This window comes from Fukomys damarensis, unplaced genomic scaffold (genome assembly GCF_012274545.1).
Source record: "Fukomys damarensis isolate Sample0158 unplaced genomic scaffold, DMR_v1.0_HiC HiC_scaffold_9, whole genome shotgun sequence".
NCBI classification, from domain to species: domain Eukaryota; kingdom Metazoa; phylum Chordata; class Mammalia; order Rodentia; family Bathyergidae; genus Fukomys; species Fukomys damarensis.
In genome coordinates this window covers 44,348,889-44,362,425 of record NW_022900921.1, presented here as the reverse complement: position 1 = coordinate 44,362,425, position 13,537 = coordinate 44,348,889, and the positions used below count along the sequence as shown (strand labels likewise).

Genomic DNA, 13,537 nt, shown 5'->3' with positions numbered 1-13,537 from the left:
AGATTGGAAGGTAAAAGAAAATGAACTGGTCCATCCCCACAGGTAGTGTGAGAAACACCATCCCAGTGCTTTACTTTCAAAGGGATTTCAGCCTTGGCTGCAGGATTGCATGTGTGTGTTGGTCCACACAGCGTGATCTTGAGATGACGACCTGTGAGGCTGAGAGTCTCAGAGGATGGAGTGATGAATTATGGGCTGGACAATGCACCTGTCAGGCCATGCCCTGGCCGGATGCACAGTGGGTCTGACACCTATTATTAATGGCTCGGTTCCATTCCCTGGTCCTACACAGGGTGGATTCCAGCCAGAGCCCACTAATAATCCTGTCCAGCAGCAGAAGCAGGCAAGCCACATCCAGGTGCAGGTGACAGTCACACATGATGAACCATCAAGCTGCCGGAAGCCGCTGGGCTCTGCACTCAATGATACCCTCTCATATTGGTCTGTATTTTTTTCTTTCTTTCTTTTCCATTTTTTTTTTTTTGTACTGGGGATCGAACTTGGGACCTTGCATTTATGAGGCAGGTGGTGGCACCACTGAGCTAAATCCCCGGCCCTCTTTATTTTTCTTTTTTGAGGTACTGGAATTGAACCCAGGGTCTTCACACTGATCTACATCTCCAGTCCTTTTAGTTTAGTTTTAGTTTAGTTTAGTTTTTTTTTTTTTTTTTTAAGATGACATCTTGCAAAGTCACTAAGTTGCTCAGGCTGGGCTGGAACTTATGATCTTCCTGCCTCAGCCTCCTAGAAGGCTGAACAATGGGTTTGCACCACCATGCCTGACTTACAGAAATCATTTTCTATTTAGGTAGAACACAGAATATGAAGGGGTCTCAGGGCCTTCCCCCTGATTGATACCCCTAGTCCTTTCTTTTTTTTTTTTTTTTTTTAAGATGACATCTTGCAAAGTCACTAAGTTGCTCAGGCTGGGCTGGAACTTATGATCTTCCTGCCTCAGCCTCCTAGAAGGCTGAACAATGGTTTTGCACCACCATGCCTGACTTACAGAAATCATTTTCTATTTAGGTAGAACACAGAATATGAAGGGGTCTCAGGGCCTTCCCCCTGATTGATACCCCTAGTCCTTTCTTTTTTTTTTTTTTTTGGTGGTACTGGGGATTGCACCCAGGGCCTTGCTAATATTAAGCAAGCATTTTACCACTGTGGTACATTTCCAGCCCCATCCCCAGTCCTTTTTATTTTTTATTTTATTTTTTTAGTTTGAGACAAGGTCATACTAAGCTACCCTAGGCTGGGTTCCAATTCCCAGTCCTCCTTCCTCAGCCTCCCAGAGTGCTGGGAATACAGGTATGTGCTTTTTATGAGAAAAACTACACCAGGTTCTGCCTAGCTGATCTTTGCCTGTCCCCACTGAGCAGGGGTATGTTTACCTTCAGCGCTGAGGGGTGCAAGACCTCAGGCGGCGGGTCTTCCAAAGCCAGCTCCTGTCTCCTTTCCACGCGGACATCGGCGTAACTGCTCAGGACAGCAGAGAGCATACTGCAGGGTGACACAGTGGGACCCTCCCTGCGCCACCCTCTCCCAGGACAGAGGAGCTCAGCCGCTGCCCTGTCTAAAGGGGGCCTTCCTTCTGGCTTGTTTTCCACCGTGGATTCTCATGTGACATCCGAATAGCCTGGTTTCCAGGATGTTTTCATTCCCCTCTCCTTTACTGTTCTAGCCCTGCTCCCCCTGAAATCAGTATAATTGTCTTTAGAAAGGCATTATCCTCCAAGGCACAAGCTTTGGCCTTTACGTAAGCAAAGCTGTTCCTGACACCTGTTTGGTCCAGACACAAAACTCCGCCAATAATTACACCTCACATTTCTCCAAAAGTTTCTCTCAAACAAACTTAGAACTTGCCAGACCCGGGGAACTACTCTGTGATACCCCGAGGGACCTGACGAAGCACTGTGAGTGGGGCCTTGGTTTGTGTCCAAGCTGAGCAGTGAGGTGGGGCTGGACAGTGACACAGGGTCAGGGCCACCAGGACACGTCACCGCATCCGCTCACTCGGCTCTTCCCACATCTCTAGAGCTGCTGTCTGAGACCTGGAGGCCAGAGGGGAGAGAGCCCCGAGGAGCCCAGCCTTTCCTGGGGTGCAGGGCCTCTGGCAAATACCCAGGCTGAGTGCTGCACGCTGCTGGCTATAAGTCACAAGCCACTGGGTGCTGAGGTCCCCAGGACTTGCTGGGGACTGGAGTGGTCTCAGGGCCTGAGCACAAAACTCAGGTACTGAGAGGCACCAGTGTTCAAGTCCCTTCTTAGAACGGCATAGTGTCTGTCTGTAATCAACGCATGTTCTCCTGCACACTGGAAATCATTTCTGAGTGATTTGTGATCCCTAATAGAATGCAGATGCTATGTACACAGTTGGTATTCTGTATTGTTCAGGGAGCAGTGATTAGGAAAAAAAAAGTCCTACATGTTCAATACAAACGCAGCTTATAAAAATATTTCCAATCCATAGCTGGTTGAATCCATGGATATGAAAACACAGAGGGCTGGCTGCCTATATGACCTGTGTCCTTCTAGCCTTTCTTTCTTTGTTTTCCTCAAAGGTTCTTTTGGAAACCAGCTTCAAGCTGCTTTATGATGGTAACATCTCTGTCATGGGGTGGAGGGGAGAATGACTTCTTCCTTCACCTTTGTGTTGGGTCCCACACAAGATGGGATGAGGACATGCTGGGCGTGTGGCCTCTCTTCCTAGCCCTACTCTGCCACTAGGAACCACAGGGACCCTGTCCCACTGGCAGCCTGGCTGTCCTCTCAACACTGCCTCCTCAGTGGTCAGCAGGGGTTTTAAAAGCATGAGAAATAAAGGGAGTATGTGTTTGAGTTATTTAGAGGCAGTGTTTTAATTTTCTTCTCAAAACAGTGACAGGGAAGGCTGGGGGAGGGAGAGAGACAAGGGAAAAATATGTAAGTAGGTCAGGGAAGCAGGAACTTACTAAGTAATATCCTGGCAGCTTAAAAGAGTTCATGAGGCCTTCAAAGGGGCCTGATTGAAAACTCAAAAGAAACCTTCACCCTGTTCGAATAGGGCTGTGCATGTAGCTGGGCTCCGGGGCTCGGCCGGGGCTTGGTCACTAGACACAAGGCCTTCTGAGGTGGCTGATGACTCTACACCATCAGGGCCTCCACAGCCCTCCCAGAACCTGCCCCAAGCAGTACCTGACGACCGAGTGTGTGCAGACAATGAACTCGGGCTTGGAGTTCCACTGATGGTAGGTGATGTAGTAGTGAGTCTGCAGCCAGATCCACTGCTGCCCTTTGGTTAGAAACCGGTAGCAACACGACTTCCCTTTGCCAAACTGCATCACTGTGGGCGGGACATAGATTCTGCATGTGACGCATGTTCATGCAAAACTGATCTTTCCCCCAACAGTTATGGCTGAAATCCATGTCAGAAGCGACAACACCCAACATTGCTACCTCCCTGGTTACATGCTGTGTTCGGTGACTAGTAGGGCAATGGTGAACACTAGAGCTTCTTTTCTTGTGGCAGCGGGGATTGAACCCAGGGTCTTGCGTGTGCCAGGCAAGTACACTACCCCCTAAGCCATACCCCCAGCCAAACTAATGAATTAAAAGACAGAAGTATAATCCATATTCTTTTTCAAATGCTTAGAAGCTCAGAGATCTTCAAACAAGGACAAATATGGGCAGATATTCAAGCTGGAGGTTTATTACAGAGGCCCTGGTTTTCGTAGGGCTCCTCCTCCTGCTGAAGGTGGGTGGAGCTGTTCTTGGAGCTGCAGGAGTTCAGAGAGGAGGAAGAATCCAGAAACCGGGAGAAGTGGACTCGAAAAAGACCTGAGAGCCAGAGAGTGCTCGACAGAGTTGGCTGCCAGTCAGCAGTCTGCCTCAGTCTACACAGCTGTAGAATAAAGAGGGTCTGGTTCAGAGGCTTCCACCCCCAGTCTCTCCTGTGGCTGCCTAGGTGCCTGCAGGCCCCAGGGTTGTATGATCAGGTGGCTTCTCTGATTTTTATACCCTGAGAGCAATCCTTTGGACTGAATGGTTTTGTTCTGTTGAAAGAGTCAGAAGCAACCACAGGTTTAAAGCAGTTACACTTTTCAAATATGAATGCACATGAATCACTTAGTATCTTGTGCAAGTGAAAATTCTCACTCTAGGCCTGGTAGAAGGAGCCTGAGCTACAAGTCTAGCAGAGCCCTTAATGTCCATGCAGCCGTTCCCCATACCAGACTTTGGAGGAACAAGGGATTGAGGTTTCAAAGATAAGCCTTAAACAATTTTTTTTTGAAGAAAGGGTCTCACTATGCAGTCCTGGTCCTATGTAGGCTAATCTTGAACTCATGATGTAGCCCATGCTGGTCTTGAACTTGTGATCTTCCCTACCTCAGCTTGACTGCCGGGATTACTAGTGTGCACCACTACCGAGCCTTAAATTTTGACAGCTGAGCCAACTTGAACTCCAGCCTGTTCTTCCATCAGCAAGGACAGCAGACTGGGAAGTCCTAATGGGCCCTGGGAACAAGGCATATACCAGGATCTAGGGTTTGAGGTCCATTCATTCATGGGCCAGGATCCAGAGGCCAATGCTGCCATACGTGTTCTTGTTCAGAGCGAAGAGATGGCACTGAAAATACAGCTTTTTGTTTGTTTGCTTATTTATTTATTTATTTGACACAGGGTCTGGCTATGTAGTTCAGGCTGGCCTTGAACTCACTATGTAGCCCAGGCTGACTGAATTTGAGCTAATCCTCCGACCTCAGCCTCCCAAACGCTGGGATTATGGGTGTGTGCCACCATGCCTAGCCTTGAGGGGTTAATTCTTGACTCCTCTTTCAAGTAAGAGCTGGAGAAATGTGTCATTCTTGCTCCCCCACATTGTGAGCCCTAAGCGCATGTGTTTCCCACTGTGATCTGTTTTTGGTGACAGAGGCTGTCTGCTGGCTGTTCCTTGGAGCCCCCAACATCCTGTGCACTTACAAAGCCACGTGTTTCTGGATTTCCCAGCAGAAGCTGCTACAGCAAAGTGTGAGATGCCAACCATCTTTATCGGCACTGCCTAATGCAAAGGAGAACCCTTAGCTGGGAGACTCAGGTTGCTGAAGCCACTCATGTGGGAAGTGTGGTATCCAAAGACAAAGAAGCTTAGCGTCTGGCCTGTGCTTGGGGACCCCTACCTGTCTGCTGGCTAGAGAGCAGGCATGCAAATTCAGCATTTTGTCATTTAAAATGTCTCATATGGCTTTTAAAACTATTCCTGGTGTCACCATAGTTTCTCATTAGGATTAAGGAGTGACTATGTGGATGACACTGAGAAGGGGCCGGGTACTAAGCAAAATCAATTCTAGGTTAAAACGGGACATTAATGCAGGCACAATCTCTGCCATGTCCCCAGGTCACTGCCGTGCATGGAAAGCTAAATTCCCCAGCCCATGAGGAATCCAGGTAAAGAGCAGACTTCAGCTGGCACGGAGCCCTGCTGCCTAGTCCCTGGGGAGCTGTAGGTGGCCCTGGTGCTGGCGCTGGGTGAGCAGTACTCACAGTGCTGGTGGCACCTGGCCAGGAGCTCCAGGTCATCGATGTGGTAGTAGTCATAGCCCGAGGTGCCCAGCACTTCGAAGGGCAGGTATCCTATGATTGGAGGGGCTCTGCAGGAGGACAGAAGGGTTGGTCATCTGAGGAGTCCTGGCAGGGCTCACCACACTGGCTGAGATGTTTGTGCACAGGGGATGGTTGCACAGTTTGTGACCCACAGAGGGCCTCATCTCCCAAGAAACAGGGGAGGAAAATATGTCTCAATGATCAGCCCCCAAGAGACCATGTTTTCCAAGGGCTCCACTTCGTTTGGCATTTAGGCACTGCATTCGCTTGGCCTAAGTAATACGCAAACTTATTTCTGTTGAATAATTAAGAACGGCAATCGACTGGGCCAACCCTTGGCCAAGTGCAATGAACAATTAAAGGGTTAGGAGGGGAGATCTGCAGCTCTTAATCTGTGAATAATGTTACAAAGGAAAGAAAAAGATGAGGCTACAGGATCAAAGGGTGCTGGAAGAAATCAGAGGAGAGATTTCCCTTCCCATCTGCTTTTGCCTTTCTGGGGATCTGAGGGGGCCCAAGGGAGGATTACCCTACAGATGCCTCAAGCTGTGGTCCTGACCTGAACACAGAACCTGTATAGAATAAGGCAGACACACAGAAGGGAAACTGTCTCCCTTGGCTGGGTAAACAGCTCCTACGGCCAGAGAACCCTTCTTTGTCCCTGGCCCAGGCTGGACTCTCCTCCCAGGGACAGCCTGGCTCACATAAACAGCACTTGAAAAGGACCCAACCCAAATGTTTTTCTTTTCACAAACCTGTGATCCAGAAATAAAAATTTCCATTCCAAGCTATGCCTTGAAGTGAATTCTTCTAAAGGTTCATCAACGATGCACATTTCCTGTATTGGAAGCGGGGAAAACATAATGTTACTTGGGATGCCAGACGCTCACCCCAGGATGGTACAAAAGGAAGGGAATGCTTGGTGAGGAACAGAAGCTGGAATCGTTCCAGCCAGTCTCCCAGTCATGTCGGACTGAAACTCATCATCTGTAGTTAATTTCGGTATTAGCTGATACTAAATTTATTTCCAAAGCTGGGGGAAGATACCTAGGAGCCAGAATGTCACACCACTCCCTTCCCATTTTCTGGAAGTGTGGCACACAGAGGAAGGACCTTTTCATCTGAATGTGATCACTCATTTAACTCTAGCCACGCTCATGCCACAGATGAAAGCAATTGCAGATGAGGGAAGTCGAAGAACTTGGCATTCAGTGCTCACCCACGCCGGCTGAGTGGTGTCAGGGCCAGTGCCAGAGGTGGGGAGATGTACAGTACCCCGGGATCTCTGCCTTCAAACAAATAACTCACAGGAAACCCAGGTATGGGACAGAGCAGGGGTGGCAGTGCAGAAACTCGACATTTTAGATTTTATAGACAACTTAGCCGCAATTTAATTTTCTCCCATTTTCCCATGAATGAAACAGAACAAATATAACACGAGGCAACCACTCCTCTGCAGGGGACTCACCTTTAAGAACTGCGGTGTCGCCAGCCGGACGGTGGCAATGAAGCAGACCTCCTCTCCTAGTGGCACCCGGCAAGGTCTCGAAAGGGCGTTGTCAAAGCTGTTACAGGAGGGGCTAGGCACTGGGGTAGAGGACATATGGGTTAGACCTGGCTGGTGATAGCAGCTGCCTTACGGTGGCAAGCCGGGCACTGTGTCCAGGCCTTATGTACACTGTGTGACCAAAACATATGGTGCATGTTTGGATTTTTAAAAATATCTGTCATAGTAAAAGGCACATTGCCATGCATCCCCTCATAACACTCCCCTTGCTTTGAAACATTCACCCCATTGTTCTTGCCATTTTTTGAAGCAGTTCTGCAGGTCCTGTTCCCTGAGTGTCTTTGCAAGGTGTGATGAAAAATGCAGTGAATGCAGCTGAAAGGCAGCTTGTGAAAACATGATGCTGTCTGGGCTGGGGATTTAGCTCAGTGGTTCCACCGCCTGCCGCAAGTTCCCAAGCTCAATCCCCAGTACCGAAAACAAAACAAAACAAACATGATGCTGCGTCCTCACCCACCTTATTCACTGGTGATTTCAGGCTCTTCCCCAAAGACGAAATGACAGTGAAAGTGTTTTGAACCCATTTAGGACATCAAGGCAGCCATGAGAGCATGATTAAAGGCACTCATGAAAGAAGACTTCCAGAACTGCTTCAGACAACGGCAAGAATGATGAGATCAGTGTTTGAAGTGAGGACCAAGGCAGCCATGAGAGCATGATTAAAGGCACTCATGAAAGAAGAAGACTTCCAGAACTGCTTCAGACAACGGCAAGAATGATGAGATCAGTGTTTGAAGTGAGGAAGAATATTTTGAGGAGGATTAATGGTAAACTAAAAAAAAATCTAAATGTAGCCTTTATTGTATTTTTAAAAATCCCATTTTGTATATTAACTCTTATTCTTACAAGGACCGGACAAGATAGGTACTTCTGTTATCCTCATTGCACAGATGGAGAAACAGGCACAGAGTAGCGAAATCACTTGCACAAGGCCCAGTAGCTTGCAAGAGGCTGAGCAGGGAGTCAAGTCCATGCTGGAAACTACTGCCCTGCGCTACCTCTCCCTCTAGCAGCCCTCAGGCCCTCACTTCCCGAGCAGGGAGGAATATTCTGTAGGATGGGTGAACAGCCCCGTTCTGCAGGAAGGGCCTGAATACTCGCCTGGGCTGCTGCTCTAAGGCTAAGCCCCACAGTCAGATGGTGTTTGGGAGGTGGAGGGTTCTGGGACATAGTCTTGGCCCTTGACCCCCTGACCCCTGGCCCTGGCTTGGCACACTCAGGGCTCCGATGCTTCTGACCTGAAACTTGGCCTCCAGATCCCAGGTGGACGAGGGGCTGGGCTGCTGAGAAGGGGGACTCAGGATTCAGGGTGCTAAAGCTTGGATATAAACTGTCCCCCCCGGGTGTGGTGGTGCACGCCGGTAATCCCAGCACTTGGGAGGCTGAGGCAGGAGGACTGCTGTGAGTTCAAGGCCAGCCTGGGCTACATAGTGAGTTCATGGCCAGCCCAAACTACAGAGACCCTGTCTCAAAAACAAACAAAGCAAGACAACAACATAAATAACGTCCTCAAGGCCTGTGTGCTGAAGGCTTAGTTTCCAGTTTGGCATTATATGGAGGTGTTGGAAGCTTCAAGTGTTGGACCAGGTGGGAGGTTTAAAATCACAGGGGCCATGCCTTGCTGCACTTCTGGTCTACCCAGCTTTCTTTTTCACCTCCAGACACGAAGGGAACAACTATGCTCTCCCGTGTACTCTCTGCCACTGTGTGTGGCCTTAAAGTACCCAGGGTGATGGGCCATGGATGGAAGCCACTGTGAGCCAAAATAAGCCTTTTACCTTTTTAAGTTAGTTGCCACAGGTATTTTGTTAATAGTAATGGGAACCTGGCTGACACCTAAGGGTACCTGGTGTCCACACATCACACAGGAGACCAAATCTGTTCCCACATGACTTCCTCTTTTTCCTCGCAAGTCTAGGAAGGCTTGATGGCCCTCATGTTAGATATGAAGAAATGAAGGCTCAGAGAGGGTCTGGCAACTAAGGTCATTCAGAGAGGAAATAGTGGAGCAGGGATACAGTGACTATGGAGAACTGATTTCCTGTGGGGTCAGAAAACTTGTTATCTTTAGGTGGATCTTAGTAGGTGAGAAAAATAACCTTGAAAAATATGAGAAAAGCTGACTTTGTACCTGCATGGAATTCTCCAACCTGACTCTACCAGGGCCCCCAGGACCTCCGCTCTGGCTGCCTGTGCCCATGTAGCTTGGCCAAGTCAGAAACCCAGGGCCAAGACCCAAGCACAGCATTTTCCAACCCTCTTCAGGCTGCCAACTTGCAGCCAGGGTTGGGATCTCCAGACTGGAATCTACACCATCTTCTCTTTCTAAAATGTGGCTGATTACAGTCGGCCCTTCATTTCCAAGGGTTCTGAGTACAGAGGGGAAATATCTGAAAAAAAGAATCTACTGAATCTGTACAGATGTTTTTTCTTGCATTATTCCCTAAACAACACAGAATAATGACTATTACATAGCACATGCACTGTGTTATAAGTAATCTAGAGGTGATTTAAGGTAGATGAGAGGTTCTGTAAAGTAATGTGTCATTGATGGACGGGCCCTGATCATGTTGGTACTTGGGCAACTCCAGAGGTCTTGGAACACATTTCTCCATGGACTGTGAAAGCTGGGTGCTCTCAAATTGCAGATTTAAATGTAATTATGTTTTCCAATCTGGAGCATCAGAAAACTAAATGCATTATTAGATGAAATCTGCAAGAGTATCTTTGTACATTACCTTTCTGATCTATTTTGTTTTATAAATTTAGGAGTTCCATAATGATTCCACAATGTGGTCTTCTCTCTGTTGAATTCACTGGACCACACAATACCAGTAAATGTTTCCAAACATGAACATAAAGTGGGTAAAATAAAAAAAAGTAGTGGTCTCTAGAGAGTTTACATCTGTCCTAAATTGGCTTAGACTGTTGTGGATTAATTTGCAGGGTGAGCCAAGACATTTATCCAGGAGAAGGAAGACAATTCCACATAAGGGAAGGGTCTGCAGATGTGAACATCTGTGTCATTAAAAAGCCATTTAAAAATTTATCCGAAGTGAAATACTCTCTGCTTAAATATAAGAGACATAACCAAGCCAGATAATGATCTAATAAAAGTCTCCTGACAATTCTGAAATACCAAGACCTTCCAAGTAAACTTCTGAAGACTTTGCAGGACTTTAAGAGAAAGCCTTAAACTGTCTTTGCACCCTGCTCATGCGATTCTTTGGCCATCACCTACATGTGCTCTGCTGTGCGGCTTCCTCCTGATTTGTAGGGCAGGAAAACGATGGTGAAGTGGAAAACACCTGCTCAAGGCTCCCTCTTGTTCCTTCTCCAGGGGTGTGGAGACATGGACCAGGGTCACTAAGTGGATGTTTTCCACAGCGTACTCAGCCTGGCTGCCTCCCAGTGTCATTTTATCCATTGTTTTAGAACTTCAAAGCCTTCGAAGAGGAAGGGAAGTTTCATTATTGCTCAAAGCCTGCACTTGATCAGCTAGATGTTTCACAGATGGGCCCACAACTAACTGAGCAACTTCTCTTCCATTGAGCTTTTTCCACCAAAAAACTCAAACATCTGAAGGCCTGGCTGGGGTGACACAGTAAATTGAGGGCGACTGCTTTAACTGAGGCCAAAGGGAAAACCCTGGGAGCAGCAAGGAGAGGAAGCCACGCTAAGCATCTGGCCAGCTGCTTCGGAAACAAATTTAACTCAGTGTGAGCATCAGGACTTGTTCCCAAGCTTGTTCCAGAGTCAACATCACAGGAGCAGCCTGCTCTCTGGGACTTCATTGTCCTATTTAGCACTTGGAATAACTGTGCCACTTTCTATCCCAAGGTAGTTCAAAGCCACTAATTAAGGATTCAATCAGTAGTTTCAGTTTAAATAACAGAAAAATGTACATATCTAATTGCTCTTGGTGTCTTGCCCTCTCTGAAGAATTTGCCACTGAACGTAAGTATGGACGGTTAGCTCCCCCTGACCATTCCTGATCTTCAGGGAAGGGATTCTTTCTGGCCACATCTCCCCATGGAGTCTTGTTACCCAAAGTTGATCTCACTCTTGCTAAAAGCTAAACAGATTGCCTTCCCCGTGATGGGTGTAACTGGGTGAGGTGCTCTGTCTCCCGTGCAGAGTAGCTGGCCTGCATATAGCAGGTACTCAACATGTGCCTGTTGGGTGGCCTTCAGGAGAGGACCTTCTATTTCTCACTCAAGCCATGGCATGAAGCTCTGCTCAAGACACTTCTGATCTGTGAGCTTGGGACCCCAAAACAGCTAGTTCTCTTGTGTGGCATGAGCTAGTCCTGCTATAGAGATCCTGGCACTGTTGCCTCACTGCCCTACAGATGCCTAAACCCTGGTCAGGAGGAGGCCAGGGCAGGGCACCTGTGGGACCTATGGGACCTGTACCCTGCAAACCCCCCTCTGCTATGGAAACAGCATCAGTGCCTGTTGTGGGATCCCATGTAGACATGGGCAGAGTCTTAGTTACTTTTCTCATTGCTGAGACAAAATACCCAACACCCAGAGTTAAAGGAGGAAAGGTTTATTTCAGCTCATATTCTGTAGAGGTTTTAGCAATAGTCAGCTGGCTCCAAGGCAGGGCAGTGTTTCAGAGGAGATACAGTCCAGGAAAGGCAGGCAGAAGGCAGCAAGCAGCAAGCAGCAGGCCTGCCTTCTTTTTGTCCCCTTATATTCCATCTGGGTTACAAGCCTTGATCGCTGCCATCCACATCCAGGGTGGGGCTTCCATTATTCATACCCTTAATCCCAGCATCACACCCTCAATCCACATTCACACACCCTAAGCCAGCCACCTCAAAACTCTACCTGTGAACACCTGAGGTTTTAGGGGAACATCTAGATACAAGCTGTAAAAGGCAGTTTGGGGTCTTCATATTGAAATGCCCCGCAGATTTTTCAAGTCCTGAACTTTTCATGATGGTCTCTAATTCTAGACATCCTGAAAGAGTTTTGCCTTGGGCTGATGTCCCAAGGTTATCTGGAGCCCCAGGATGACTAATGTTCCCTTCACGTGGAAGCACCTGAGAAGCTGGCTTCCAAATTTGTCCCATGACAAAGATGAGCCCCCAGTTAGTCCTGAAGGGGACCCAAGATGACTGCAGAAACAGGGATATCTCTGTAGTGAAAGAACTTGTTTCAAAAGGAATAGAAAGAAGGAAGAAGCAGAGACCATAACAGTGAACATTAGTTAACATCACAAAACAGGAGAGACACTGCGACAGCTGCTGTGGGCTCAGTCATCAGACCATTAGGCATTCTCCTCAGAGATGGCCTGCTGATGACAAGCGGTCACAACAGCTACAGGAAAACACACAAATAGTCTGCGAGGAAATTGGAGCTTTCTTGGCACTTTCTTCAGAAAAGAGAACAACAAAACTGATACGTGTCTGGGAAGAGGTGAAATAATCTATGCAGAACTCTAGTCAGGGAAGAAGGAAGTTCTTGATTCCCAACTGTTGTGAGCACCATTGGAGCTTGGGTTTTGAAACGTTGAAGGAAAAATGATTTTCTGCACATGTATGGGTGTGTGTGTGTGGGGGGGTCATCTTGCATTAATGATGTGCTCATTTCAGCCACTTCCTCACTCTTCCTGATCTGGGCATTGTCCTCCTCACCCAGCGACATTTAGCTCTTCTTTTTTTCCTGCCAGTTCAGTTTAGCAGAGGGAGGCCATGTGGGAGAGGGTGCGAACCACACCAGAAGGCTGCAGGTTTGTACCTTGCTGTATATTGAATGACAACAACAACAACAACAACAACAAAAAATTAAAGGGAAACTACATGTCTTAAACAAACCTGCTTCCTCCTGGAGTTCACTAGCTCAGTTTTTATTTTTTATTTTTTTTTTGAGGCAGGGTCTTGCTATGGAGCTCAAGCTAGCCCTTAACTATGTAGCCCAGGCTGGATTTGAACTCACAGCAATGGATTACAGGCATGCACCTTTATCCCTGGCTTCACCTACTGGTGCTTTTTTTTTTGGTACGGGGGATAGAACTCAGGCCCTTGCACTTGTGAAGTAGGTGGCAGAACCACTGAGCTAAATCCCTGGCCCACCTACTGGTGTTTGTAATGGTGCTGAGGACTGTAATGGCATTGCTAATTTATCCACTAGAGGGTTGGTGTGGACAGGGTCAAATTATTTTTATGCCAGTAGCATATACTTCCTAGTGGCCTTTATCCCTGTCTCCCAAGTGGCTATCTTGTGTGCTTTTATTACAACTATGGGACAGAAGCAGGCAGGAAGACATGGCTGATATGTGCAGGACCAGCTCTCATTGATCCCTGTAACACAGACCTTACAAGGCTTTGCAGGGCAATGATGCCCTTGCGTAAGAAGTGTTCTTTAGCCTAATCTGAGCCCC

The 13,537-nt window shown here is 47.7% G+C and overlaps 1 protein-coding gene across 3 annotated transcripts in view; it reads right to left on the bottom strand.

Moving 5' to 3' along the window:
- Window positions 1-13,537, bottom strand: part of Npas2 (neuronal PAS domain protein 2) — a 145,086-nt gene that overhangs the window by 18,976 nt on the left and 112,573 nt on the right. For all 3 annotated transcript variants that reach the window (XM_010637129.3, XM_010637130.3, XM_010637128.3), the window contains 5 exons: window positions 7,049-7,167; window positions 6,336-6,418; window positions 5,521-5,627; window positions 3,175-3,322; window positions 1,392-1,476 (listed from right to left, as the gene is read on the bottom strand). In XM_010637129.3, the coding sequence (XP_010635431.1) occupies window positions 1,392-1,476; window positions 3,175-3,322; window positions 5,521-5,627; window positions 6,336-6,418; window positions 7,049-7,167 (542 nt within the window). The remainder of the gene's footprint in view (window positions 1-1,391; window positions 1,477-3,174; window positions 3,323-5,520; window positions 5,628-6,335; window positions 6,419-7,048; window positions 7,168-13,537) is intronic.